Raw genomic sequence first — 27,601 nt, 5'->3', positions numbered from 1 at the left:
CCCGCTATAAAAGCCAGGAACAGCGCGTGTGCTCTTAGAGTCATGACGGAGGACGGCGGGGTTCAGGAGCGCTTGAGGTAAGCTGCTTTAGAGCAGGACCGGGGATGTGGTTCGGATTAATGAAACTATTGTTTTCAACATTTAGTTTCTATAACACGCTCTTTCCAATAGAAATACAATATATAGCGCCATTTTGCTGTTTAAAAGTCCATGTAGTGATGTGTGCGGTGCCCCTTGTTCATGTGGAATGGAAAACAAAATGCATTAAGTTGTGACTATTCTCTTCATGAAAAAACAAACATTTTGTTTTCCATTCTACAATCCCTGTGCTTGAACATTAGAGGTTATTACTGGAGTTTGATCTTTAGATACAGTATTTTCTCAACACACGTCTGTAATAGTGAGAACGAATCAACTGATTAGTATTGACCTGATAACTAAGCTTACTGTTAATAATTCCAGAACCACTATGAGCCTATACTACTTCTATAGAGGGCAGCAGAGGCTGTCATACAGGTCCAGGCTATTACAATGATACTTAACTTTAATGGCTCAGAATCGAAGTAAATTCAATGTTATTCATGACCATATGATTTGTATGCATGATTTTAAGAACTATAAATATTAATTAATTGCTATTTAATATTAAGTAATGGCTAAAACGAAAAATGCATTTGATCATACAGTAAAACAATATATCGTGAAGATATACAGTAAAATTTGAAAAAAAAATTGATGATCAGATCAACGATACTGGATCAAATTTTCACATCTAAAAAAAATAAAACTGTGATAGAATATAGAATAATGCTCGTGATTATTTAGACACATTTAACAATTAATATAAGGTAAATAAAGGAATAAATAAAGTTTACAAGCAATGATGTAACAGAGAAAAAAAATATTGTAGGTCAGGTACAAACAAATACAAGCATTATATTTCTGCTTTCATGCATGCACAACTGAACTGACAAGGGCCCCTCACAGTTATTGTATGAAATTCTTGGGCTTGTGATCAGCCTCGAGTTGAATCAAAAGGACATTGTGAGGCACTATAATGTTCAATAAGGACTCAAAAACGTATGATGAAAAACAGACAGCAGCATGTGTTACAGACATATGCAGTGATACAATGTCAATTTTTCTTACACGAATGGTTGTAAAATCTTTGGAAGAAGTAAAGATGTGTCCTGTGATGACCAGTGTGGTAACATTGCAAAAAGCTAAATTGCTTCATGCAGAATTCATTTTAAATGCTCCCCATTCTTTTATGTTTATTCTTTGTATGTTGAATACATTAACAAGTTGATAATTTTTTGAAAAGAATGCATAGATTTATGCACCATGTAGCACTTGATGAAATGAAATTCTATATCCCCAAATTCAAATTTTACAAAAGCATCTTAACTCCCATAAGTCAAGTCAAGTCAGTTTTATTTCTATAGCACCAAATCACCACAAAAGTTATCTCACAACACTTTACTAGTAGACCAGGTTTAGCACCAAAATCCTTCAGTTAATCTACACCCAACAATTCTCCATCAGCAGCACATCTTACAACAGCAGCGACGAAAACCTTCCTTTTAACAGACAGGAATGTGGGGCAGAACCAGGCTCAGTGGAAACCGCCTTCTGCTTTGACCGGTTGGGGGGGGGGGGGGGGAGAGAGCAGGAGAGGGGGGGCAGAGACAAAGACAGATAATGGAGGAAGACAGATATAGAGAGGGAAAGAGAGGGACAGAGATAAAGAGGGGATGAACGCACAGATGTCACCTATGGCAAACATTAACAACAACTAGTTACCAAGAATAAAATCTACAGGTTACTCAAGCAATCAGTTTCAGCATAATATGAGCAATTATGTGCAACACAATGTTAATGTTAATGTCAGTACAGTATTGAGAATAATGATATAAATACTACTAGTACTAATAATGATACTGAGATTGGTAGCTTGAACCTCTTCAGGGGCCTCATGTATCAATACGTGCGTGGATCTCATACTAAAAAACTGCAGTCGCAAGAATCGTGAAAGTTCTACGCACAAAAAACTCGGGATGTCTCAATCTGTGCGAGCGCCGGAATCCACGCACGTTTCCTTGATACGTCCCAATCAGCGTGGAATTGAGCCCAGATGTCGGAGTGACCGGGTCCGCCCCCGTTACTCCCACCTATAAATACGCAAATTTATTTAAAGAGGGTCTCCGCTGTCCGCACTCGCAAAACAAAGAAAAAGGTGCTGGTAGGAGAGGTGGAGGAGAGACAGCAGATTCTCTTGGTCAGCCTGTCCAGTGGTGTCAGGATGAACATTGAACGTTGTGAGTGGATGAGAAGTGAGGGGGTGAACGAGGTGGGTTCAGAGCCACGCCCCCCACGAGATGAACACAGTGGTGGGACCTGTTATTGGCTAAAGTTCCCTTCTCATCACCAGTGTTGTTGATCATCATGTTCATACATCTGAACCTCTTCTACTGACGGAAAGAACGAGTCGCTACATGTTTGAGGTTTGATGACGACGGTAGAAAAGTGTTGGCTCCTCCTTTACTGAACATCAAAGTGATACAAAGCTCAGTTTTCCTCACTAAACCTGCGCGAGCATCACTACGTCATCAGCTTGCACCACTGCTGGCGCTCTGAAAGATTTCCTCTCTGTTTCTAATGGAAAATAGAATAGAATAGAACTTAATTGTTATTGTAACATGTAAAAAAAGTTAAAATGCCATTCAGTCCATCATTCATACAGCTAAAAATAGCTAAAAATAAGATAAAACAACTAAATATAATAAATAATATGAAAAAACAAGGGGCAGTATGGTGGTGCAGTGGTCAGCACTGTCCACCACACAACAAGAAGGTTCTGGGTATGACCCCTGCCTCCGGCACGGGATCTTTCTGTGTGGAGTCTCCATGTTCTCCTTGTGCCTGTGTGGGTTCTCTCTGGTACTCCAGCTTCCTCCCACAGTCCAAAGACATCAAGAGGGGACGAGGCTGATTGATACTCTAAATTGACTGTAGGTGTGACTGTGAGTGTGAATGGTTGTTTCTCTATATGTGTTGGTCCTGCGATGGACTGACAGCCTGTCCAGGGTGAACCCCGCCTCTCACCCAAAGGCTGCTGAGATAGGCTCCAGTGACCCTGAGTACGCCACCCTCTCCACACAGTCCCCGCTGATGATTAGTGGTAGAATGTCCGTTTTCTTCCTCCTGTAGTCTATTATGAGCTCTTTGATCTTTGAGGTGTTGAGGTGCAGGTTATTCTATCAGCACCATGCTGTCAGTTGCTTCAGCTTGTCCCTGTAGTATGACCCCCCCCCCCCCCCCCCCCCAGAGATGACGATGGTGTTGCCATGGTGGGCAGGGGGGCAGTTGTGCATGGAGAAGGTGTAAAGCAGGGGGCTCAGGATGCAGCCCTGTGGGGAGCCAGAACTGGGGCTGAGGGCTGTGGATGTGCCTACTCTAACCCTCTGACTGCGATCAGACAGGAAACTGTTTTCTTTACATATGGGTAGAATGTGGAAGTCCCAGGTCCTCCAGGTTGTCCACCAGTTTGTGGGGGAGGATGGTGTTGAATGCAGAGCTGTAGTCCACAAAGAGTATCCGCCTGTTGCTCCACTGCTTCTCCAGGTGGGACCTGGGCAGCATGGAGGGCTGTGGCTACTGCATCTTCTGTAGATCTGTTTGCTCTATAAGCAAACTGGTGTGGGTCAAAACCTTTGGGAGGGAGTGACGTCATGTGACTCCGGATCAGTTTTGTAAAGCATTTCATCATCACTGGAGTGAGTGTTAATGGCTGGTAGTTGTTGAGGCTTGAAATGTGGCATTTCTTAGGCAGGGTAGGACCAATGACTGGGCCAGGGACTGGTTGAAAAATCCCAAGGAAGCAGCTGATCCGCGCAGTCCTTCAGCACGTGTCGAGAGACACCACCGGGTCCAGCAGCCTTCCTCAGGTTGATGGCCCACAGCATGCACCTCACCTCGTGCTCCTCTTCTGTGAGGGTTATGCTGCTGTGGACCATGGGGTGTAGTGTAGCTGTCTCTGGTGGCTTTTCCTCAAAGCGGGCAAAGAAGAGGTTCAGCTCCTCTGCCAGCGAGGCGTCACCTTCTGCTGCTCCAAAGTTGGCCCTGTGGTTGGTGAGATGCTGGACTCCTTGCCACACCTGCTTGCTGTTGTTACTGTCCAGGTGGTCCTCGATCCTCTTCCTGTAGTCTGATTTGGCCTCTACGATGCCTCTCTTCAGGTTAGCTCGGGCCATGCGATACAGAGCCCTGTTGCCAGACCTTAGGCAGTGTTCCTCACCTTTAACAGCCACTAGACCTCCCAAGTCATCCAGGGCTCCTGGTTGGTGTTGACCAGGGGTCTCAAACTGGTCCAGTAAAGGGCCTTATGGCTGCAGGTTTTCATTCCAACCGAACAAAAGCAACACCTGATTCTACTTAAATCAACTAAGCTGCGTCCTCACAGCTCATTTGCTGGATCAGGCGTTGCTTTTGCTTGGTTGGAATGAAAACCTGCAGCCACACGGCCTTTTACTGGATCAGTTTGAGACCCCTAGTGTAAACCCAGATGTGTATGTTCATTATGACAGTGTCTATGCAGTTCTTAATATAATGCAGCACACTGTCCGGGAACACCTCCAGGTCCTGACGTTCAAAGATGTCCCAGCTGGTCCTGTCAAAGCAGTCCTGCAGCTGCTGAGACATACCATTGGGCCAGGTTTTGACAGTCTTTGTGATGGTGGGAGCAGTTTTCCTGAGGGGGGCATATGCAGGGATTAAAAGCAGGGACAACCTTGTCCAATATGTTAGCTGGCATTTGTGAGAAAAAGTCCAGGAATCAATGGTTGGAGTGGCTGCCTCCGTAGCCTGGCTAGCACACTGGCCCTACAGCCTCGCTTCTGCCCCCTCTCTCTGTGCCGCCTTCGCCTCCTCCCTGCCTTGGAGAGCCGGGGCTCCTTACTATGTCCACCAGGATCTTGTGTGAGTGGAGAAACTTGGTTGTAACACTCCACAGGTCGTCAGTAAGTTGCCATTCTCTTATTTTGTTCTTTTCAGTGGTCCTCGCTACAAATGGTTAGCTGGCTAGCTTCTGTGGTTCTTGTGAAAAATGGAGACTTGATGTTGATTTCTTTTCCTAATAGGGGCAGGAGCTGCTTACTTGTTCATCTGAACCAACCACAATTTATTTGTTTTGTTTTGTCTAAAACAGGTATCTTGCCTTATGCGTTCACTGAAAAGCCTTGGCATATAAGTGTCTTTTATAGATACTTTTGGAGAATGGGCTTATGTGCATTTATGTGTGGGGGGTAATTTTTTGGAGATGTTTCATTGTGTTAACTTTTGGGTTTTAAAATCTTTACATTCACATTGTTCTGTATGTAGTCAGCACATTTTTTCTGCTGTCAGTGATCCAAGCGAGGTAGGAGCTGCTTACTAGTTCAACTGAACTAACCACAATTAATTTGTTTTGTTTTGTCTAATACACACCAGTTGAATAAAACAGTGAACCTGTAAGTTCGAGTTGGGTCTTCTATCAGTCACAATAGAGGGGTTCCACAAGCATGGATCCTTGTGGATGATGGTCTCAGAGGAATCATCATTATGTCACCCTCTTAAAATAATTGTCTCATTTTTTGACAATTTTTTTTTCTGAATACCACTCCTTCTGATGTTTTGTCTCCATTTTTCTGTGTTTTCTGAGGAACTTAAAAAAAATACGTCGGTGATTATTTTAAGAAGGTGACATGAACAAACTGAGATTGACCTAGTAAATATGACCTAAACAGCTTAGTACTGTTCCTTTTATGCCGATGACATGTTTCAGTCACTGTATAGGATGTGATGGTCAGTGGTATCAAAAGCTGTAGCTACTAAGATTAACAAGACCAGCACAGAGACAAGGTCCTCATCTGATGCTAGTAAAAGGTCATTGGTAACTTTGACTAGTGCTGTTTCTGTGCTATGATGAACCTTAAACTCTGACAGGAAATCCTCTAATAAGCTGTTGCTATGGAGAAGTCACAGAGCTGTTTAGCAACTGCTTTGTTAAAAAATTTGGAGAGAAAAGGAAGATTTGATATTGGTCTGTAGTTGGCCAAAACGTCTGTATCCTGAGTTAATTTTTTGAGAGGGGGTTCAATTACCTCTACTTAAAAGGACTGTGGAACATAACCAGATATTAACAGCGACCCATTGATCATATCCAAGAACGTTGGGTTGTTGCAAAGTGTCTTTAAGCAGCTTAGTTGCGATGGGGTCTAGAAGACAAGCAGATGGTTAAGAGGAGGAAATTGTGTACTGATTTTGTAAAGGTCAGTGGGAGAAAAGCTATCCCGGTATATGTCTGGGCCTATAGCTACCTCTGAGGTTTCTGAGTATATAGATGATGTGGGGTCAGCTGATGTCAAGAGGAGAAGAATTTTATCCCTAATAAGTAGAATTTTATCATTAAAAAAGTTCACGAAGTCATTGGCACGCGAATACTCGGCTCAATAGAGCTGTGGCTCTGTCAGTCTTGTTACAGTGCTGAAGCGAAATCCGGGATTGTTCTTATTTTCCTCTATTAATACTGAGTAATAGGCTGCTGTAGTTTTATGTAGTGGTTTCCTAGCCTTTTAAAGCTTCTGGCCATGATAAATTTGATTTTGACATTTGTTTTAAAGAACGCATGCCTTTTGAACCTACCAAGGGTTCAGGAACACAGAGAGCATGGTGGAATGGCTGTCTAAGGGTCCTCGCCCCAGTTCCTCCGAGGACCTCGTAAAAGTGGCATTAAGCAAGAAATTGAACCACTTGTTGTTCCTGATGCCAGTGTTAGCAAAGTCTCAATGTGTGAAAGTGCTATAATTTAGAAAAAAGTGCTACATAAATGCAGTCTGCCATGATTTTAGAAAGGCAAGGCATGGCAGGGCAATTTTATTTGTAAGCCTGTTTTCACGAGCAGTTTGTCTCAAAGTGCAATCTGATAAACTCCTCCTATCGCCATTTTTGTTTAATTTTATTAGGAATGGTATTGGTTCATTGATAAAGCTACCAGACTGAGGCTCAGGAGTGGATAGAAAGAGAGAACAGGGACAGGATAGGGAAGACGGGGGGGGGGGAGAGAAAAACAACAACAACAACAACAACAATAGCAGAAAAGACAAAAACAAAAATCAAACAATCAAACAAACAAAGAAAAAGTAACAGCAATAATAACAGAGAGGGGAAAAAAAAGAAAATACATTGATTGCAGAATTTCCAGTGCAGGCTTACCATATGGTTTCATATAATTTTTAAATAAACATCTGAGTGTGTGATTAGGGGTCAGTTGTGCGCCGCATGTGTGTATGTGTGTATACACGTGTGTGTGTATGTGTGTGTGCTACGGTTTGTCTTGGATGCTGTGGGTAGCCGGCTGTAGCTGATGTGGGGGGGGGGGGGGGGGGCCAGGACATCGCACCCCCAGCCCAGGATAGCAGGTAGGTCAGGACCAGGCCACCAGAGCACCCAGAAACCCCCAGGACACAGGGAGCCCCAGGCCACCCCTCCCCCCAGGAAACAGCCACAGGCCCAACCCATGTCAGGACCCGCAGGAAAGCATAGGAGCAGCAACCCCCACCCGGAAGCAACCCATAGAGAGACGGGCCAGAGAGATGGGCCAGAGAGAGGACCGCGGTCCCGCCAGGCACCCCCCCCCCCCCACTGCATGAGCAGAGCCCAGGGGCATAGGGCCCCTCTGGCCCGAGATCCGGCCAGAGCCTCCTAAGAGGTCCGCCAGCGGTGATGCCGAAACCCACCCACATCCCACACCCAGGCGGGGCAACCACAGCCCACCACAACTACCAGGCCCACTGCCCCCGTACGGAGCTACCCCCCCCCCCCAACCCTCAAACCCCATCCCCTCCACCCATCCCCTGTTTTTCCCCCTCCCCCCAGAGCAGGCGGGCTTCAGGCTATAGGGCACCACCAGCCAGCGATCCACCGCACAACGCCAAGGCCCGCAACCAACCCAAGCCCAACCACTACATTGGGAGGAGGACCACCCCCCCCCCCCCCAAGAGCACCGACCAGGCCCCCGGGCCTGCAATTATGCAGTTAGCAAAGGAGGCAGCACTGGACCCACTCCCCGCCCCAGCTGCCCCCCATCCCAACATGGGTGCAGGGTGCGAAAGAAAACAGTTTCTAATACAAAATGTGGACTTCTGGTAGGCAGGGGGGCAGGGAGAGCGAGCCAGCTTGATGGGAGGACTAATGGGAGCAATAATGTTTGACAATTTAGAGAAATGGGGAGACATGAAAACTGTATTCAAATTTTGCTCACTTGCTTGATTTTGATTATTTAAGAAGTCATAAATTGTGAGACAGCTGGCAGTTATGCGAAGTGGTGTGGATGGAGGTCATTGAATGAAGAAAATGACAAGCTAAGAAACATTTTTCAATTATTTTTCCATCCATCCATCCATCCATCCATTTTCTTCCACTTATCCTGATTAAGGGTCATGGGGGGTGGAGCCTATCCCAGCGGCTTTTGGGCCAGAGGCGGGGTTCACCCTGGACAGGTCACCAGTCCATCACAGGGCCAACACATGGAGACAGACAACCATTCACACTCACAGTCACACCTACGGTCAATTTAGAGTATCAATCAGCCTTGTCCCCAGTCGCATGTCTTCGGACTGTGGGAGGAAGCCGGAGTACCAGAGAGAACCTACGCAGTCACGGGGAGAACATGCAGACTCCACACAGAAAGATCCCCTGCCCGAGCCGGGACTCGAACCCGGAACCTTCTTGCTGTGAGGTGACAGTGCCACCCCAATTACTTTTCTTCATTTAAAATGTTACCTGCATTCATTTGGAAGTATCTAGTCCCGTGCCAATATACAATTCTACAATTCTACAATTTCATTTAGCCGACACTTTTGTCCAAAGCGACATACAACACAAGCAAGAATTCAGACTTAAGGAAAAACCCATTGTTTGCGCAAAAGTGCTTATAAATGAATGAATAGCTGGAATGAGTGCATGAGACCAGATCAATGGATTTTGTGGAAATGAAGTGAGTGCTATTCCTCAGCTGTGGAGAATCCCATCCCTGCTGCAGCACTCTGTTTTCCCATTTTACATCTTTCTCTCTCTCTCTCTCTCTCTCTCTCTCTCTCTCTCTCTCTCTCTCTCTCATCAGGAGGTGTTGCTTCCCCTGCCAAACACTCTGTCAGGTCTGGCATTCTTCTTGCACTGATAATAAAGCCATGACTGCCTTCAAGGGCATCTGGACTCAGGAGTTCTGGCGCTGTGTAGGGGCAGAGTTCTTTGCCATGGTCCTCTTTGTCCTGCTCAGCCTTGGTTCCACCATCAACTGGGGGGCTGTGGAGGAGGATCACCATTCACCTGACTTGGTGCTCATCTCATTCTCTTTTGGCCTGACCATCGCCACTCTGGTGCAATGCTTCAGCCACATCAGTGGTGCTCATATCAACCCGGCAGTTACAGCTGCTATGTTGGTGACCAGGAAGCTTAGTCTGGCCAAAGCAGTCTTTTACCTGCTAGCCCAGTGTGTAGGAGCCATTGTGGGGGCAGCCATTCTGTATGGGGTGACCCCAACCTCTGTGAGAGGTGGCATGGGGGTCACCATGGTAAGATGAGTATTCATTTATCTGTCTTGACTTTTTAAAAACGTACAGTCAATAAGGATATAGAAGAACATTTTACAATAAAGATACATTAATGAACAGCTAGTCGATGCTTAGTTTTACATCTAAGCATGCTGGATAAACATTAGTTAAGTTTAACCATTTATCAAAGCTCTTTTTGACCCTTATTGTAAAGTGGGGAACGTGTATCCCTTAAGTCAGTGATTCTCAAATTGTGGTTCTCCAAACTGTGGAAGTCCAGCAGGGCACGCCAGTCATCCCACAAATATTTTTATCCAGAGGATGCCAAAAATATTTTTCTGAAAATGGAAAGTAAAAAAAAAAAAAAGTAAAAACAAAGTATGCTATCAAAACAATCAATACTTTGGAAGGAAAATATGTTTGCTTCAAATTTTTGTTTTTTGTAATATTTTTGGTAATGTCCATAAACACTCGCTCATTCAGCTGGAGCCACCTCCTCCTTCTAATGTTAGCAAAAATGATGCAAGACGGTTTGGAGCTGTGACTCAAGTTACTGCCAATTTGAATCCCTGAAACCAATGTATGTCAGACAACATTTTTTTAACCAAACGACAAAAAGACAAGACAAAATGCTGAATCGGTCCAGGACCACAATCAAACAAGTACTGCACCACAAGCTCAATAGCAGGTAGTCTGGCAGGAGGGGCTCATAGAGCTCAACAATGGTGACGAAAAAATATTACCCTTGTGGTGTTTAGCCTGAAATAACTATGGAAGTGATAGGGATGAAGCTGTATGTCCTGGATGAGGCTAATATGTTTCTGTAGCTGATTAGAGTCACTATGCTACTATGTTTTTAACTTTGTTCATAATCATGCTACTTGAAGTGCTTCATTTTTTTCTGAGATGATGCTTGGATTAAAAAAAAGTTTGAGAACCACTTCCTTAAGTAACATCTCACCCTAAACAAAACCCCAAATCTTAACCTCCTTAACCTTGCTGTAACCTGTAAAGTGAACATAACATCAGCAGTAAATGATTACTAACTGTTAAAAAGTCTTTAATGAAGCATTACTGATGGTTGAACAAGCATGAACTTTTGATGTACCCATATTGTAAACTGTTACAGGATTTACTGTTGATTTCATTCTTTCCAGAAATGCTATTCATTCTTCTGTGAGAGGTTATCTTATTGATCATTCTTTTCAAGTGACTGATCCCAATCTAGAAAATACACCGTTACTTTCATTCTTGCTAGTAGGAGGATCCTTCAGATATGATATCTGCTAATTTTGCATTTTTGATTGCAAAGATGCTGGAGTGCAGAATACATGGACTGATGTATACATCATTGTATTAGGCAGCCTGAGTCTGAAATTAATTCATCAGATTTCTCACAATTTCAATTCTAAATCAAATTTCACCATTGAAAATCAAAGGCAGGATCACAGTTCTCCTACTATTGTGTTCTGTCCATACCTGCCTGCTTTCACACGTACACGGAAAAAATTTGAGGAAGAAGATGACACAATAGCCAGCTGTGCAACAGAAAAAATGACGAACGGAACTGGAAGAACCTCCTGCTTCTATCAAGTCAAGACATTTTGCCATGCCTGTACATTGAGAAATTGATGGGTTCATTTTGTAGAATAAAAACAACAGCCATAGGGAAATCCACTAGATGTCAGAATTTACCTTAAAACAGCACCTTCAACCACCAGTGAACCACAAGGTTGATAATTGTCGTATCTTTTTATTTTTGATAGTAGGATTTCCCTTAGAAACTGCAACTTTTGTTATTCCATGTTATGTTAAAGACCACTGTTCAGTTGCCATTAACTGGATGTGTTGTCTCAACACGGACATTATGGTCATCAAGCATTCATCTTTCATTCAAACTTGACTGTTATTATTTATTATTATCCAATAATAATCACTTCTCTGTTAAACTTATTTCATACGGATATACACAACTGCATAATACCATCTGTAAAACAAGTAGGTACTTTGCTGCTCATTGTGTATTTTCAATACAGGTGAATGTTAACATCTCAGTGGGAAATGCCCTGGTGGTAGAACTCTTCATCACCTTCCAGCTGGTCTTCACTGTGTTTGCAACCTGTGACCACAAACGTAATGACCTCAAGGGGTCTGCAGCTTTGGCAATTGGCCTGTCTGTGTGCACTGGCCACCTGTTTGCTGTAAGTATAACTGTTAATATATGTAGATTGACAGATAGATATAAAATGATCATGATTACAATAGACCATTATTACAAAGGCACTGGGTGTTCAGTATCAAATCTACCACAGATACAAATGGCTTTAAAATGCTGCTCTCACACAGAGCATATAAGACATGTTAGGAGAATATAAACTAAAAAAATCTTCTTAACCATGTATACATAATGCTCTGCGGTATGGTGGTGGATTTTGATGAGACAAGAGAAAGGTCTAGGTTTCTGCTCTTTAAGTGGCAGCTCTCTGTGGCACATGTAAAAAGCAATTTTCATTTGACAATCTGTGTATGTCAGATACAAGGCCTCTCCAGTCAAGGGAAAAATGTTGGCTTTTGTTGTTTTTTGTCCATGACAAAAATACGCAATTTAAATATTCACAATTCACACATTAATATACATGAATTCATTCCCTAATGAAACATCACTGGGGCCCTTTTAACCGTCCATCCCAATTAAGCATCTTAAATTATGCGATTAAAAAGTGCAAAATTTTAAGTAATCTATCTCAAGAAAAATTAGTGTAATTAAATTATTCAGACAAAAATATGTTTTAAATTGACGGCCAAAATAAAGTACATGTAACAGTTAAAACATACCTTACATGGCAGTTGCCGTTATTTGAATTAAGGGAATCGCATACATGATGTGGTAAAGCCAGAGGCTGCCATTCCCACTTATATATTTCAAGCCACACATTGATGTTTTGTTTTTTCTGAATACATTTATTATTTTCTGATCACCTTATGTATTTTTCATCATTCTCCCCATTACCATAGTTTAGGTTGCAGTATGTACACCTTAGTCTGGTCTGGTTTCAGAAATCGGACAGCATACAAATAATAGCAGGTTGAAACATATTCATTTAAAAGAATTTGACATGGTTATTCAAACACACACAGACTCACCTCCTGTACTGATCTTGGGCCTCATGTATCAACGCGGTTTACGCAAGAAAAACTTGCGTACGCCAGGATGGACGCTCACGTTCAAATGTATCAACGCGAAAAGTTCGTCGTTTCTTGCTCTGTTTCACGCCAACTCCAAAGGTGCCGTAGAGGTTGGCGGAAAGCCGATTTTGCGTTAACTGCACTTTGGTCCGTTGGCGACACCCTGTGGCGGTGTTTGGTAACTGACATTATTTGACAACCGCACATGGGGCACAAAAAAGCCATCAACACAAACACAAACACTTGTTGGCATTACTTAAGTGGCTATAAAAGAGCCTTCGCGATTGTGCTGAATGTGCAACTTTCAACAATGGCTGCACTTGCACTGTTGGAGGACGTGGCAAACGGTGCAATAAGACGGAGCGACATTTCAGGGAGCAGGAGGACTTCTGACGAGTGGCTGATGAGCCAGTTCCGGCTACCGCGGGCCATCTTCCTGCAAATTTGTGAGGAGCTGCGAGTGGCGTTCCAGCGCAGAACTGCCAGGAGCCGAACTGTGCCAGGGCCGACACTGGTGCTGAGCACGCTCGGCCTCTTGTCCACTGGCTCCTTCCAGCGAGAGATGGCGGACCGTTCCGGGGTGAGCCAGTCGACCCCATACCCTTGGTGGTGGACCTGATCATCCGCCTCTCCCACAGGTACATTAAATTCCCTTCCGGTGCGGTTGAAAAGGTCAATATTAAAGCACAATTTGCAGCAATAGCCGGATTCTCTATGTAATCGGAGCCATTGACTGCACTTAATGTTGCCATAAAAGGGCCGTCCCATGAGGAATACGCTTACGTTCATCTTAAGGGTTTCCACTCCATCAATGTGCAGATCATCTGCGATGCGCAGAGGCTGGACCAGGGGTCGGCAACCCGCGGCTCCGGAGCCACATGCGGCTCTTTCATCCTTATGTTGCGGCTCTGCGTGGCTTGGGAAAAGAAATTATAAGTGTCCGATTGAAGTGGATGTTATTTGTCTCAAAAACTTGTATCATGTCTTCTTATTAAGTCAAAGTTTTTAACTTCTTTCTTCAGACCTTGTGCAGTTTCGGTGATCAGCATTCGCCTTCTTCAGAGACGTTTGACAGCCCTCCAAGTGTCAGCAGGCAGCCGGCATGTGCGGAAAGGCCAGCAACACCAAAACTGCGCAATATCTGAACAAAGTATTTTATTTGTGTTTGTTCATTTGTTTAATTATTGTTGTAAATTGTAAGACTGTTGTGATCTCGAAATATTAAAATAAAATTATTTATAATTCTGGACTATAAGCCGCTACATTTTCCCCCTGCTTTGAACGCTGCGGTTTATACAACGGTGCGGCTGGAGGTTTCTGGTAGGCTGGTTATATTTTAAACAGACGTTACTGCACCTTTAGGCCTACTGCTGTGTTATAGGCACTTTTAAAAAACACTCAATTAGTTGGGCTGCAACGATTAGTCGACGGTGTTGACAAAAATCGAGAAGAGAAATAGTCGACAATAAATTCCATTGTCGGCTATTGTCGCCAGACGCGTTTTTCCAACAGAGTGAGGCACCACACTTGTTTATAATGTCTACTGAGAGTCGCGCATGCGCAATAGCGTCTCTGTCTCTGAGCGGTAACATACAGAAATGGCGGCGTCAACGTCAGGTACGCGTACCAAAACTTCTAAAGTTTGGGAGCATTTTAGCCTGGATACGGCGAATAAAAAGACTACTTGGAAAGTTTGCAAAGCAGACCTTGGTGTCATGGCGGCACCTCAGTGATGCAGGAACATTTAAAGAGACAGCACGTCGGGCAGTTGAAGGAAACGGACGCCAGCGCCAGAATTTCATTTCCACAATGTGAATGGGTAAGAAGCATAATGAAGCTACCGCACGATTCATGTAGCCAGACTAGTTTATTTTGTCCTCTAAACGTTTCAGAACATTTTTCAGCCGGTCGAGCCGCTCATCGATCCCCATTATTCCCCTAATGTCCTCCTGCGCCGCTGGGTCCGTGTGGGCTGGAAGACCGTCTGCCGCTTGTCGGCCTGGTGCTGGAGCTGGGGCCGGGGTCGGGCTGGCCGGAATGCCGCTGGTCCTTCGATGACTCTTAGCGGTCTGGCGCGGGAGCCGGCAGGGGTGCTGCTCGTCGGCGGCATGGCTGACGGATCAATATCCGTTAAACATTAAACATATTGGTTTATTTAATGTCTGATTCTGTGTATTTGTTGCCTTTACATCTGTGGCAAAGCATGTGCAAAAAGTAGCGTAAGAAATGGAGTTGCCACTGACCCTCTAGACTCTCTCGGAGTCAGCGTGTGGGTGGCGGTGACTGGGGCTCCGCTGCTCAAATTCCATCAGGTGCCCCACTCCCTGACCCCCACCTGTCTGGCCGGCACTCCTCCAGAGGGCAGCTGTACGCCACTTGACCTCCACCTTGAGGTCCTGTTAGTGCCATTTTCCATGTTTTTTAAATTTAGATTTAAGCCAATCGATTATTGAAGTTATTGCATTTAGTGATTGCCCAGTGTTGAATTTAGTCCTACGTTTAGCTTGCATTGTTTAGGAAGTTAGAATTGCAGACATGCATTAGAAACAGAGAGGAAATCTTTCAGAGATCTGGCAGTGGTGCAAGTGTAACCCACAACAGGTCACAGTTCACTGTGGGAGTAATTCCCGGCCTGGCCAGCAGGTGGCGCGTACGTCCTCAGCATGTTCTAACTGGAAATGAGACGTGGTTAGAGCGCGTGATACCTTGCTGAGACCTCGGTAAGAAGTACTCTTGAGAGCCGAAAATTTCTAAAAAACAAAACAAAACCTGGTACAAGCATTTGAATATTTTGTCTTCATTAGGATCCTGAGTAGAGCCGGGAGAGACGGCGGAGCTGAGTTGATTTTATAGACTCACACAACATCTCCGATTGTTTGTTTTTTTAGAGAGAGAGAATTCATCTGAACCTGACCCTGATGGTCAGTGACCAGCGCACCGCAGACGTTGGCAGCCGTTGGACCAGGATCCTGGTGTGGCCAGCCGGGGCATCTTTGGAACCATCAACACTCTCTTCTAGACGCAGATAAGATCATCCATAAACCTACCTGGTAGTTAAATAACCAGTTTTGAGAGACAAACATTCACACAGGCTCGCGGGGACCAGAGACACTGAGACACCTTTGTTTCTTCCATCCTCACTGGAAACAGTTGTTCTGAAATCATTTGTGTTGTTGTTTTTATTTATTTCTTTATTTCATATGTGCAACTGTATACTGAGGGAGCCGGCTTAGATGGGCAGGGAATATAAATGTTGATCATTTTTGTCTTTTTTTCAAATACATGTATATCTTCAGACTAATTTGTGTTGTCTCCTCTCTGCTGACCTTTAATAATTCTAGGCTCTGTAGTCCCGATCTAAAACTTCTGATTTTGGTCCAGCTTTGGTTTGTAGTAAACTGAGTTATTTTTCAAACACACTAACTCAGAGGGGGGGGAAAATGGTTAAACAAGCTGATGACGTAGTGATGCTGGCGCAGGTTTAGTGAGGAAAACTGAGCTTTGTATCACTTTGATGTTCAGTAAAGGAGGAGCCAACACTTTTCTACCGTCGTCATCAAACCTCAAACATGTAGCGACTCGTTCTTTCCGTCAGTAGAAGAGGTTCAGATGTATGAACATGATGATCAACAACACTGGTGATGAGAAGGGAACTTTAGCCAATAACAGGTCCCACCACTGTGTTCATCTCGTGGGGGGCGTGGCTCTGAACCCACCTCGTTCACCCTCTCACTTCTCATCCACTCACAACGTTCAATGTTCATCCTGACACCACTGGACAGGCTGACCAACAGAATCTGCTGTCTCTCCTCCACCTCTCCTACCAGCACCTCCAGCTCCACCCCGTGAACTTCTTTTTCTTTGACATTGTTTTGAGAGCGCCGACAGCGGAGACCCTCTTTAAATAAATTTGCGTATTTATAGGTGGGCGTAACCGGGGGCGGGCCCGGTCCTCTGACATCTGGGCTCAATTCCACGCTGATTGGGACGTATCAAGGAAACGTGCGTGAATTCCGGCGCTCGCACATCCGGATTTTTTGTGCTTATGCAACTTTTGCGATTCTTGCGACCGCAGGTTTGTAGTATGAGATCCAAGCAAGTATTGATACATGAGGCCCCAGGTCTTCTTAAAAGAGTCACACCTGACTGCAGGGCTGCTTTTGTAGTGAGGGGAAGGTAATTGGTACCCACCATTTGGACAGGGGAGTTTGTTGAGGAGTTGAGTTCATAAGTTGCTCGTACAAAGAGTTCTATTGCTAAAATCATGTAGAATACTTACCTTGTACATATGTTGATGATATACTTGAGATTTTGAAATGTTTTTCTTGGAGTAAAGTCACCTGGATTGTAGGTGAATTTGTGTGTCAGTCCTACAATACAGGGAGTACAGGGAGAGTTGGTTGGGTCCAGCACAGAAAAGGCTCTGGCTAGACAGTTTCAGGTTGGTTTTGCTCGATGACAGTTGAGAGTGAGGATGGGCACCAGGCTGCCAAGAGCTCTGCCCATATATGGCATGAGAGTCTGCTTATGCTCTATGTTGTTTGCTTGAGTTGAAGCATATATGTTTATTTTTAATTAATTAATTGTTTTTCATTTTTGAATATCCATTTTTAAGCATAATTTTGGAATTTTTTTTGTGCCACCTTGCAAGAAGACAATGAATTTACTTAACTGCAGCTTTTGGTTTGCCTTGTTCTGTACACCCAGCCCTCATCCAAGGGAACTCTTATCCAGAACAAGTATACAAAAGGTAAAAACAATATCAACAATTAAAGCTTCCATACTTGTTGCATACGTAAAAAAACTATTGTTTGATGAGGCAGGTGTGACACGTACAATGCAGAAAGAATAAAATAATATGTTAGTCTGGGACAGTACAGCTCCAACAGAAGCAGTAATGGACCATAATCCCACTCCCCAATGAAACTACATCCAGCCATCCATCCATCCATTTCCTTCCGCTTTTCCTGTTAAGGGTCATGGGGGGTGGAGCCTATCCCAGTAGCATTCGGGCGAGAGGTGGGGTTCACCCTGGACAGGTCGCCAGTCCACACAGGGTCAACCTGTATAGACAGACAACCATTCACACTCACAGTCACACCTACAGTCAATTTAGAGTATCAATCAGCCTCGTCCCCTCTTGATGTCTTTGGACTGTGGAGGAAGCTGGAGTACCAGAGAGAACCCACACAGGAACAGGGAGAACATGCAGACTCACCCAGAAAGACCCCGTATCCGAGGCGACAGTGCTAACCACTGCACCACCGCGCCCCCGCCAGTGAAATTCATTACAATCTAAATTTAGCAATATGTGATCTTTTCCAACACTCACACAGAATGAGTCTGGTATAATCAAGAGCAGGTCACATAAGTTTTTAACTTTGTTCTTGCTGCTGTAACGATGTTAAATTTCCCCACTGTGGGACGATTAAAGGTTTATCTTATCTTTTTCACATTTAAATCACATTTAATAACTTTTGTCTACCTTTGATATCACAGCTCAGTGAATATGTGATTACGTCCGATCAAGGAAAACTGGGCTTGAACTTGAATACACACGCTCACATACACGTTATCATGCTGGACACATACTCACACAATCCAAAATATCAACAGTAGTATTAGAAACTGCCAGCAGTGTGATGCCTGCCTCACAGGTCCCTACGGTAATATGGCACCATTCCTGAATCTTCTGAGCATTTTGTATTTGAGTAGAATTTCTATGTTGAAACTTGTGGGAGAAGAAGTAAAAAAAAAAAACGGGGGGGGGGGGGGGTACAGAGGAAGAAAAATAAAATCGTAGAATAACATGTAGTTCATATGCTGATTCAGCATTTACACCAAATAGCTCTACCAGCTAATATTTACAGATGATTTAACAGGACAGATGCTGAGGTCAGTACATCTCTGAGGGCCCAATAAAAATATAGGTAAAATATCCAGTATGTTAGTTATGAGATCAATACTTTCAGCTACAGAAACCATTAAGAAATCAAAATGTTCAGCTTTTAGGGGCTCTATCATATCACACAATATTGCTACTTTTTCATATTTTTCAATACCTTCGTTTTGTTTCAGCAGTTTTTCAGCAGAAATTGATGGAAAAAAATCTAAAATTCCTTCAAAAGTCACTCAACTATTTAACTCTGAAGTTGGGCATATTTTAATCCTCAAGCCCTCTGCAGTCATGATGTAAAGCTCTGTCCTGAGCAGTCTGATTACAAGTGAGCATACTGAGCTACATGTGAACACGCTTAATGCCTCCTAATGTGTTTTGATATCTGATCACTGAAACCACAGACAGAGGTCGTCTGCTCCACATGCGGCCACATTCTTTACGCAGTCTGGCAAAAGAAAACAATGCAACACCGATGGACTTCCTGATCAGCTAATGTCAAAAGTGATTTATTTTAGGGCCATTTTTTTTTATTAAGTTCGTCAGGGTTTTTTCTCCAAAAAAATCTAGTTTTTACAAAGTTCTTTTTTTTTTTTTTTTTTTTTTTTAATGAAACCTGTCCTGTTCAGCAGCTGGGGCAAGCAGTATAGATATAGATGTTCCTGGTGCCTTGATGTACTGAAGCAGTTTTACTCTGCATAGGAGGAATCTGATCCTCCGATCGCCATTTGTGTTTAACTTTATTTGGTTTAATAGAATTTTAAAATAAATGTCTGAGTGTGTGATTATGGATCAGTTGTGCACCGCATGTGTGTATGCACTTGTGTGTGTATGTGTGTGTGCTACGGTTTGTCTTGGATGCTGTGGGTAGCTGGCTGTAGCTGATGTGGGGGACCAGAACAACACACCCCCAGTCCAGGATAGCAGGCAGGTCAGGACCAGGCCACCAGGGCACCCAGAAACCCCCAGAAAACAGGGAGCCCCAGGCCACCCACCCCAGGAAGCAGCCACAGGCCCAACCCATGCCAGGACCCGCAGGAAAGCAAAGGAGCAGCAACCTCCGCCCGTAGGCAGCCCACAGAGAGACAAGGCAGACAGAGGACCCTGGCCCCACCAGGCACCTCCCCCGCAGCACGAGCTGAGCCCAGGGGCATAGAGCCCCTCCAGCCCGAGATCCGGCCAGAGCCCCATAAGGGGCCCGCCAGCGGTGAGGCCGACACCCACCCACACCCCACACCCAGGCGGGGCAACCACAGCCCACTACAAGAACCAGGCCCACCGCCCCCGGACAGAGCTACCCACAGGCCCCTCACCCCCATCCCCTGGAGTGCCAGGGGCACAAAGGCACCCGCGTCCAGGACCGCCACCCCCTGACAAAAAAATAAATCATATCCTAATTTTCCTCCACCCATGCAGGGGCTGAGCACTCCATAGATGCGGACGCAGTCCAGGGCACCTCAGACCAAGTAAAACCGCCAGCAAGGGATCAACCGCACAACGGCAAGGCCCACGACCAACCCAAGCCTAACCATCATACTGGGAGGCAGACCACCCATCCCAAGAGCACCAGTCAGGCCCCCAGGCCCGCTTGGTGCAGTTAGCAAAAGGGGCAGCAATGGACCCACTCCCCGCCCCAGTTGCCCCCCATCCCAACATGGGTGCAGGATGCATGTTGTGTGTAGGAATGTAGATGTGATGATGTGGATGACTAGAATGTTAAAATGGGGGGAGGCACCCAGGGCATGGGAGCCCCACTGGTTGCAGACGGCAGAGTCTCCCAGTACATCCTCATGCACTCCCCCAAGCCCTCAATGTCTACAATGTGATTAAAATGGGGGGGTCCAGCCCCTCAAGGCCAAGTGTCACATGAGATGTGGTGTGATGGGACAGAGAGGGGCTGAGGCATGGGCCAGACCTGCTGGGGGCCAACTTCCAGACTGGCCCCGCTGACCACCCCGTCACCACTGCAACCAGCCGACAGGGAGTCTAGCCTAGTCCAGGGGTCAAATCGGAGCACAAGGGGTACTGTCCGGAGATACAGGCAGAGGGTCCACCACCCCCGGGGTCCCGCCGTGCATGGTGGGCCGGGGCCCTCCCTGCCGGATCCCCAGCCGGCAGCCCATGGTCAGGGCACCCAGTCTGATCAGCATCAAGGAGGCCAGCCCCCAACCCTCTTATGTCCCCCCGCATCCTCCCATTGTCCGGGAGTGCCGGCAGCCCAAGACACCGCGCCAGGGCTCAGCCCGCCCAAGGACAGGGCCGAGGTAAGTGCACCCCTCCCAAATGTTGGCGAGACCCCCCGGGTGTGCAGCAAATCCCAGGTACCGAACCGTCCACCTCCCCCTCCCTCTCCACCCCCTTACCTCCCTCCCGACCCCCCTCCCCCTCCCTCTCCAACCCCCTCCTAACCCTCCCTCCCCACCCTCCTCCCAGCGTCCAGGGGAAACAAACATTTCCCAGCCGCCACAGCAGGCCCTGGCACACCCCACCAGTGCCCGCAACCCCCACCACGGGGCCGCGCCGGGAGACCGGCACGGACCCCAGGCACCAAGGCCCAGGGCCCTGGACCCCCCATACCACGGGGAAGCCCCGACCCAGCCCAAGGACCCCCCAACCCCCAATCCCACAAGGTTTACTTTTTTTTTTTTTTTTACAAAGTTCTAATTGCCAGTAAAAAAAATTCAAATGCTTTGTATATTGATGGCCAGCGTCAAGCATCTGTCGTTGTTAAGAGCGAGTAACATTATATTTGCGGCATATAACGTTACACGTTCTTGTCTGAGCAGTGCACGACAAGCAGAATGAAGGTACCAGACATGGACATCAATGAAACAGGATTTAATTCTGTGTGATGGTGACTTACCAAATTCACAATCGGGTCACTGTTGCTGTGGTCAGCATCCAGGGCCTCTCTGCTGCATCTTGCTATTTTAACAATGATGTCTTTTACAACCTTCAAGTGAGGGGCTAGCTGAGGCTGAGTGTTACGAATATTATGCAGGGAAACAAGGGTAGACATTCAGCTCATCTGTGGAGCCTGCGCTACTTCAGTCAGATGATAATATTAGAGAATATTGGAGGTGAGTCCAAAGACTTTTTCTCGAGGTCAAAATATTCCCACACTCTGTTTCTCAGATGTTTAGTACCATAATTGTTCACATAGAATGGCACTGGTCACTGTTTTCCTTCATTGGTGTATCAAAACATTGGCTTGGTTCACTGGTCGAGCTGATGGAAGTTTTGGTCTGGATAACACAGGATCTACTTGACAATTGTCTGATGAGCTCATAAAGAGGGCACTTCAAACATGTTAAAGTTTAAAGTTGAATTTTTACCATAGACAGCTCTTACAACTGCAACATATTAGTTGATTTGGTTTGTCAGTCAAGTCAACTCAATTTTATTTGTATAGTGCCAAATCACAACAAAACAGCATATCTAAGGGCTAATTTAAGCCAGACCTAACTTTAGGCTTTATCAAAATGGAGGTCTTAAGTCTAAACGGAGAGAGGGTGTCTGCATCCTAGACTGAAACTGGGGCACGGTTCCACAGGAGGGGAGCCTGATAGCTGAAGGCTCTGGCTCCCATTCTACTTTTAGAAACTCTAGGAACCAGCAGGAACCCTGCATCTTACCTATCAGCAAGTTGTAGATCGACCCAATCAGTCACCTCTTTTTGACGCCCTGAAATATCCAATATATTTCAGGGCTGGTGTTACTCCCAAGTCAGAGCCTGTTTTTCAATTGCATATACCTAAATAAGTCTGTATCTTTTAGGTTATATTTACTTTTTAATTCACTGAAAGGATATCTGAAAACTCCTGATTTCCACCTTTTGTCCATGTTTCCCGGTGTAGCTGTGTACTCTGTGTGTTCATTGGTGGGTTATTCCATATCACTATGTGCCTGGGAAGCCCTGTTTCTTGATGGAGTTTTTTTTTATTTTATTCCAGGCTTTTAATGTACTATTAATAACAAAATTTGCTGATTTGACATTGTCCTTGGAAAGAAGTGCTAACAGTAGCTGTTGCCTTGCAACCGATTGATTGTTTTCTATGTCAAATCCATGGGTCTTCCTTTGTTTTGCTTATTATGCGCTCAATTTAAAATGACGGGGCTGCTCTCTGATAGACCTCTAGGTCAGGGGGATTAAGAACCCTGTCTGCTCCTGGATAATACAAAAGTTTTCTCTTTGCTCTACTTGCTTTATTTGACCAAATGAATGAAGAAATTATTGAATTATCTATTTAAAGAAGGTTTTAGGAGGTGTTATAGAAGTAGTTTGGAATTAAGATGATCATTTCGGTAGCCACATCTTAAAGAGATTTATTCTCCTATTAAATTGATCTTCAAGTCTTGCCACTTCCTAACATCTTTTTCAAAGTCTTTCACAAGTGGAAGAAACAAGTGACAAACAAACCCAACAAGTGATAGTGTTAATGCTTTAAGATGTAAAGAACATATCATATTCTATGACACTCTTTCTGCTTTTTATTACTCAGCCAGTATGGTCCCACTTTTGGTGGTGTCTTCCTGTTTTCCTGTCTGGCAATAGTATTTTGCCCAAATTATGTGGTCAATTTTCATCAGACCATGTGGAGGGGTGAAATATGGACCAACAAAGGACCCATTTAATTTTGGCCTTGTTAGTCATGGTGCCATTAAGTGCCAATGGGAAAGGACTTTGTTGTGTCTGAATGGGTCAACAAGATGCAGCATGCACCATCTTTGCAGAGGTATGCACTCTCCGAGTCCTTTTTTAGTTTGTACGATGATGGAAAGAAAAGGCTGTGTAAATGACCGCATCAATTGCGCAGCATTCTACATTACTAAAGGACGCATCATATCCTTCAAAGTCATACTTTCCTTTTTAAAAAGTAAAAATTTCAAAATCGGGCAATGATTGAGAAGTAACTAGTTGTTATGTGTGAAGGTATGTCCACTTACTTTTAGCAGGATGGCGCTGTCTGCATGAGATTCAATGAAGGTAAACATAGTTTTGGACAGTGGCACAGGGCGTCTGTCCTATTTCCTTTGTCTGTTGTGCAGATTTGAAGCAAAACTTCCTCAGTGAAGTATTTTGTGCCCTACAAAAATAAGTGTGTTGAGCTCACAAAGAGGTGTTTATGTAACCCTCTTATAGTGTGCGACCAGCTGGTACATAATAATAAAGCAAAATAATTGGGCAAAATAAATGAATGGTTCAAAGTACTGTTTGCTCTGGTAAATATGGATAAAAATATGAATAAAAAAAAAAAAACCTTCAACACCCAGGAAAAATTCCTCCTAGCATCTTTCTCCATGGTTGCTTTTCATCATGAGCAAGTCTACACAAGAGTGCCGAATCACAACCGCTGAATAGGCATTAATTTACCATAATCCCCCTTGTAGTAGTGCTCTTTGTGAGCCAAGACCCCTATAGTGGGGAGCATGTATCCCTTAAATTGCCCCCCCCCCCCCTTTATCATCCATCTTTGCTGTAACTCGTTCATTTAAAATATTACAGATAACAGTTAATGAAGCGTTACTGATGCTAAAATAAGTAATAACTAACTCTTGTCAATGTATCTTTATAATAAATTTGCAGTTATTCTAAAATAAAACTGACCCATCTGTGGCAAAATGCCTCTGAAGAAGTTTTGTATCTCAACCAATACGCGTACCCTTATTTGCAAATAAAACAACACACATTTTTTGGTTCAGTTTGAATATCATATTATAATATAACATTACATCATATTATAACAATCTGTTGTCTATGGAATGTCTCACTTTCCTCAGATTCCTTACACTGGAGCAAGCATGAACCCTGCCCGATCCCTTGGCCCAGCCATGATCACATGGTGCTGGGACAACCACTGGGTAATACAGCCTTTATGTATTTATTTATTATTATTTTTATTTACATGAAAGCAGCTGGTCAACATCAGCACCTACCCCACCTCTTGCCCAGTGTCAGCTGGGATAGGCCAACCTGACACAACAAGCCACATAGTTTCTGGTACAGGCCCTTGTGATTTCATGCATCGACTACTGCAACTCTCTCCTAGCAGGCCTCCCAGCATGAGCATTTAAACCTCTGCAGATGATCTAGAGTGCAGCAGCACATCTGCTCTTCAACTTACCTCAAAGTTCACATCACCCCGCTGTTACTGTCTCTTCACTGGCTTCCAGTGGCAGCTCAAATCAAATTCAAAGCTCTTCTTCTGGCTTATAAAACAGTGACAAGAACAACTCCTGCCTACCTGGAATCCTGTGAGAGACAGCTGGTGCTCCCAGCCCAGCATGGCTCGAAATCTCTCGCTAGACTCTTCTCCTCTCTTGTTCCCAGATGGTTGAATGAGCTCCCAAAGTCCATATGATCCAGAGTCCCTTTCTACTTTTAAGGGACATTTAAGGACTAAACTGTTCACCTAGGCACTTAAATCTGATCCTTTTCCTCTTTGTCCTCAGGGTTTGAATGAGTCAGAAGGTTTAAGATCCAGTTCTTAGTGAATACTTAGCACTAACAATGTTGAATATATGAATGTGAAAAGATATTGTTGATATTGAATTATTGGTTCTGGTCAATTGTGGTTATTAAGAAAAAAATGGCACTGCTTCTGCCACTAGATGGCAGCACATGCAATTCAATCAAACTTGAAGCACTGTGTCATACTTAGTAAGGCTTTCCCTCCAGTCTATATTCTTGCTTGTGTTGCACATTGCTTTGGACAAAAATGTCTGCCAAATTGTAGAATTGTAGAGTGCTACAGAGTGCACTTCTATTCCTTCCAAACTTTCATATGTCAGTTGTTTACCAGTATTTGTTTTGGATACACAAAGAAGTTTAGTTCCTCTGTTTTACTACTCGGGAATCCAAGATTCAGAAAACGCAGCACACTCAAAAAATGGAGGTACAATGGCCCACAAACAAACGTGTACCTTTTTAGGTATACAATGGTAACCCAACCTTTGATGGTGTAGCACCTTGTTAGAAACTTTTAGATTAAAAACCTGCAAAACTTACAAAATGTATGTTTACAAACATATTGTCCAGTGGAATTACAATTCACAATGTCACCATTTTGTGTGTGTGTTAGATATACTGGCTGGGTCCAACACTTGGTGGGGCTTTGGCTGCAGCCCTATATGAATACCTGTTCTGTCCAGACCTAGAACTGAAGAAACGCTACTCAGACGCATTCATCAGGACGCCCTTCACCACACCTAAACACCGGGGGGATTCAGTAACAGCCCAGGAGCCTCTCTTCACTGTCATGGATGCAGAGAGAGTTGAGAGGAAGGAAAGGGAGAGGGAGATCTCTGGGGATGTGTTGTCCTCTGTATGACTAGAAAAGAAACTTGGCACAGATGTTCAGATTGCTGAGCAACTGAAGGAGAGTGACCTTCTGTAATCTGCCACAGCAAACAGTACTATTAAATGGAGGGAGATGGTAGATAAACGGAAGCTTCTTTCAAATGTAAAGGGAGCAGATATGTATGTATGCATGCAAAAGCTCATATCCAGATGTTTTTTTCTGCTAATTAGGCAATGTTATATATCACAAGTTTGTGGTATTTCATTTATTCTACCTTGTACTGGATTCTATCTGAGTGTGTTATTCCAAATTACTATTCCATGACTCTATACTCCAACGATATTCCACTCACAGTCTTCAGTTTTGTCTCATACCTTATCGTGTCATACGTGGCAGGCAAATCTCGGACATGCACACACACACACACACGTCCATGTGAGGACATTTCATTTCATCCCATCCCATTGACTGCTATCCATAGTGGACAGTCAAACACTAACCCTAATCCTGACCCGGACAAATGGATGCTTAACCCTTACCTTAACCTAGTTTCAATGTAGACTTTATCTCTAACTTTAACCAGCAACTCATGAATTACATTTTGCCACATTAGGACTGTTCTTTGGTCCCCATGAGGACTAAGGGTCCTCATAAGGTAAGGGTACACATACACACACAAACTTGTGTGGTTACTCACCATAGATTGTCATGATAGTCTGTTTTTTAAATGAAATTGTTTGAAAGGACAGAACACAAACTCATTGGAATCACAAATATAAAGGACACTGTCATTTTTAATACTTTTAAAAACAGGACCACTGATAATGAGGCATAAGTGAGTCTGGAGCCCAGACTACAACATCGGTTTCAAACACTAATAGTTCACAATCAGATGTTGTTCAACCATGGTCAGGGTTGAAGAGGAACAGGCCAGGTGACCAACTCCAATCATCAGACCAAGCCTATAAAGTTACCAGAGCTGACTAGTGTAAGATTCACTGTTCATTTTAGAAACAGCCTTAACGTGTAGGTGACTCTGGAAACACATTTACCATACTATATGTTTTTGATTCCACATCAATACTTTAAGAAAAAATGATGTGAGTTCCAAGTTGCTATCCTGGTCTGCATTTCCTTTTATGGAAAGGAGAATTAAAAGACACAGGACTTCATGGTGCCAAGGGCCTGCATCTTCACACTCGTGACAACTGTACATACAATAAACTAATGAGTAAAGTAACTCAATTTGAATGTTGACTTACAATCTAAGTTTTAGCTTAGGTTGGTTAAACTTGCACACAATTTAGTAAAAATGATAAGTGAAATACTTTGACCTTGCTTTTACTATTGTTATATTAGCACATATTTACTGTTCAAATATGTTATATGTTGGCTTTCATATGTTGCCATATGAAATGAATGAGAGATCTAAAAACACACGTATATTTTGAACATGTTTTACAAACTGTGTAATAAATCAATTTATTTAAAAAAAATATGAATTCAATGAATGGGATTTTATGGTTTTCAGATGTTAAAGTATGAATATTCTGTGTGCAGCTAAACACTAAACATAATTGAAAAATGCTTGTTTCAAGAGGTCTTAAGACCAAACCTTTTTTGTTGTT

The 27,601-nt window shown here is 44.0% G+C and overlaps 1 protein-coding gene across 1 annotated transcript; it reads left to right on the top strand.

Moving 5' to 3' along the window:
• Window positions 1-27,420, top strand: LOC147250084 (aquaporin-4-like). Its single transcript, XM_086224182.1, has 5 exons — window positions 1-77; window positions 9,161-9,611; window positions 11,627-11,791; window positions 24,454-24,534; window positions 25,755-27,420. The coding sequence occupies exons 1-5, from the start codon at window positions 43-45 to the stop codon at window positions 26,001-26,003; spliced, it is 981 nt and encodes a 326-aa protein (XP_086080308.1). The 5' UTR covers window positions 1-42; the 3' UTR covers window positions 26,004-27,420.
• The last annotated feature ends 181 nt before the right edge of the window (window positions 27,421-27,601 follow it).

Source organism: Aulostomus chinensis, chromosome 14 (genome assembly GCF_037954235.1).
Source record: "Aulostomus chinensis isolate RoL2024-O1b breed Wild chromosome 14, RoL_Achi_v1.0, whole genome shotgun sequence".
NCBI lineage: Eukaryota > Metazoa > Chordata > Actinopteri > Syngnathiformes > Aulostomidae > Aulostomus > Aulostomus chinensis.
The sequence above is the reverse complement of the archived record's forward strand: the minus strand, read 5'-3'. Positions and strand labels throughout refer to the sequence as shown.

Coding starts and splice junctions, on each gene's coding strand:
- LOC147250084 (XM_086224182.1), top strand. CDS start 43: ATGACGGAGGACGGCGGGGTTCAGGAGCGCTTGAG. Junction 9,612..11,626: donor GTGGCATGGGGGTCACCATG/GTAAGATGAGTA, acceptor TTTTCAATACAG/GTGAATGTTAACATCTCAGT. Junction 24,535..25,754: donor GGTGCTGGGACAACCACTGG/GTAATACAGCCT, acceptor TGTGTGTGTTAG/ATATACTGGCTGGGTCCAAC.